A 3104-nucleotide genomic window follows, 5' to 3' on the forward strand; every position below is an offset into this window, starting at 1 on the left:
TTTTTTTTTTTTTTTTTTTCGGTCTCATTTCCCATGACTCAGTCCTCCCACCATACATTTCTCCTAAACTCCTGTCATGGCCTTTCATGTATCTTTTACTGCTGCATGCCTTTGCATGTGCTGCTTGCTTCGTATAATGCCTTTTACCTCTTTACCAGTGTGATGTGTTTTCATTCATTATCTGTATATAGCTTTCTCTTCTCGAACTTATACCAAGATCATATATATTTCCTTCACCTCTATTTCTCTTTCTGCCACTGTGCTCTCTTGGTACTATGTGCATACCTTCTGTTAGCACAGGGAGCTCTGAGTTACACTTCTTTGTCCGTATATGAATCTCCACAACTACTTTGGGAGGTCCTGATGGATATAGACAGATAGTAGTTTTTTTCCATTGTCAATGCTTGATTAGATCTCTAGTATATGTTTATTGAATGAAATGAAATACATATAGGTTAAACTTTCATATTAACTGTAAGACCGATATTTATGAATGCCTTGCAAAATCTATCTTAATTCATAGTCATTCTGTATCCAGTTTTTTACAAATGAAGTGTTCCTGATTGAGATAGAATGGTTTAAGAGTTGGTATATGACATTTGAATACCAGTGTACATTTCAGTGCTTATTTAGATATTCCACATTGCCTTTTATTCATTCAGGTCCCAGGTGTTTACACTCTCAGACATCTTTCTCCTAGACAATATTATGTGTCTCAATATATCTTTTTACTAATTTTCTTCTTAGCTATGGAAGAATAATGCAAAGAGTTTTGATTCAATAGGAGGGAAAGGAATCTATGAACCTGAAGTTTCTTCTTTTAGAATAGGATTATTACTCTAATGTGATGTTAATGGGAAACAAGCAAATTTAAACATTTTTGGTTAAATTAATCATGTCTAGATTGAATGATATTTATAAATTATTTTTAAGAATTATTTGAGATAAATGTTACTGTTGAAATAAAAGCTGTAAAATACTTACAGAAAGTCATACTGTTCACTACTGAGAACTTATTTTGTGCTTCATAAACTACTAGGTGATTGATCTTGAACTTTATGTAAATCTGTATCTGTCTAATTATTAATCTATCAATGAATAATTGAGCACCTAATATATACTAGATACTATGCTAGGCGCTACGTTATTCAATTCTTTTAACAAAGCTTGAATCAGAGATTATTATTCCCATTTTACACATGGAAAAGATAAGACACAGTGTTTAATTTGCCAAAATTCGCTCAACTGAGGTAAGTAGTTTAACTGGGGATTAAACTCAAGTCTTCTGTGTTCCATCAATTATGTATTAATAATTTCTGCTACATCTGGCTGGTTTGCATTGTTTACATTTTTTTCTATTTGATGTTTTCGTGCTAGATTTTTCTTGAGTATTGTTATTTGTCATGTAGAATTCTAATGGAAATGCAGTGATAGTTGGCAGAACTATTTTCCCAATATAGAATTTTGGGACATATGATTATAATTTCTTGATCATGACAGTTTTACATAGTCTTATGTCACAGTATCATTTCATAAGAATTCAATCTTAAGTTTTACAGTTTTTAAAACCAAGGGAAAAGTGATTCATAAGGCTTATAGATTATGTGCTTTTATTTATTTAAAATTTTCAGCTTTATTGAGATTATGTTTTTAAAGTTTAAAATAGTTTATACTTTTTAACTGTAAAGTCACTTATAATTATCCATATCTTTCAAACAGGTACCAAGTACTTGCTTTTGCAACAGACGCAGATAAAAGACAGGAGACTGAACAGCAAAAACTTGGTTCTGGAAAAAGACTAGTCGTAAGGCCTTTTTTTAATACCTAAAAGTTTCATTAATGTTATCTTTAATCGCATATTTATTCAGAATAAGAATTCTGGGGAAGAACATTAAAAAATATTTCAGCCATTTCTCTTTTCTGTTATGATTATGTCAATGATCAAAGAATTTAGTTGGCTGTTACTGAGCAGTAGAGACACATTCTTAGTCGTGGTCATTCAATACCAGATTATGGAGTTGCCCCAGTAGAATTATAGATGTCCAGATGGTGTTACTTTTCACTGAAGTGACTATAAATTAACAAAACAAAAAGAAAAATTAAAAAATCCCTTTAGTAGGCAAAAAGTTGCTACCAGTCGGCATGTGACCAAATGTATAAATAAAAGATAAAAATTCACAGCCCACAAAGATAAAATTCACTCAGAGACAAAGGTGGAAGTTTGATAACTTGAAAAACAGTATGAAGAAAAATCGTAAAGGGTAAAATTTCAGTTTAATGGAAATTAAGGAATAGATGGTGATTGTGACTCTCCATAGACAGGAAGGCAAAAAATAGAAGGAACTGAAATTATGATATAAACAGTAAAGTGAATTTGAGGTCACATGCATTATACATGAAGAAATGATAGGGACTTTAGAATACTGAGGAAATAATATCAGAGAAGACTAATTTTCTGTATTAGAAGTTAAGGGCGATGGGAGAAAAGAAGGCTAACTGGAAAGAGTCAAGAATGAATTGAAAACAGTTTTATCAATGGTAGTTAATGGCAGTAAAAGAGAGAGCACAATAAATAGAAACATTTTTGTAAAAAATTTGGAGGTACTATAGTAATAAAAGTTAAAGCATAGACTTTGGAGTTAAATATCAAAAGTTATTCTTATTTTGAACACGTCTGAGCAAGTTTGCTAACCTTGGTCAGTCTAATTTGTCTCAGTTGCAAAACGGTAACTATACCTATTTTACAGTATTGCCATTAGATATATATGTAAAGCACGTAGCAAAATGTTTAGATGATGATGATAACAGTGATAATTGTGATCAACTTGTCCTTGACCTCTTCTTCAGTAGTAGTCTTTTTCTATTGTCCCTCATGTTCTGCACTCCAGACCCTTATTGTTCCAAATATTCCATGGCTCTGCTTGATTCTGGGTTTCTGCATATGGTTTTTCTTCAGTCTGGAATATCCTTCACTCATTTATTTGGAGGTATTTATTGATACTACTCTGTGACTTACACTAAGGATGTATTCTGAAGGCCATTATAGTTGAATGATTTTCTATTCTCAATTAATGAGTAGAGTAAGAAATAATAGTAAAACTTCC

At 31.6% G+C, this 3104-nt stretch overlaps 1 protein-coding gene across 1 annotated transcript in view; it reads left to right on the plus strand.

The window, feature by feature from the left end:
• The window catches only part of BBS9 (Bardet-Biedl syndrome 9), a 396362-nt gene that overhangs the window by 97754 nt on the left and 295504 nt on the right, over nucleotides 1-3104 (plus strand). The window contains exon 6 of the mRNA XM_011362511.2: nucleotides 1720-1804. Coding sequence (XP_011360813.1) covers nucleotides 1720-1804 — 85 coding nt within the window. The remainder of the gene's footprint in view (nucleotides 1-1719; nucleotides 1805-3104) is intronic.

Source organism: Pteropus vampyrus, unplaced genomic scaffold, assembly GCF_000151845.1.
Source record: "Pteropus vampyrus isolate Shadow unplaced genomic scaffold, Pvam_2.0 Scaffold75, whole genome shotgun sequence".
NCBI classification, from domain to species: domain Eukaryota; kingdom Metazoa; phylum Chordata; class Mammalia; order Chiroptera; family Pteropodidae; genus Pteropus; species Pteropus vampyrus.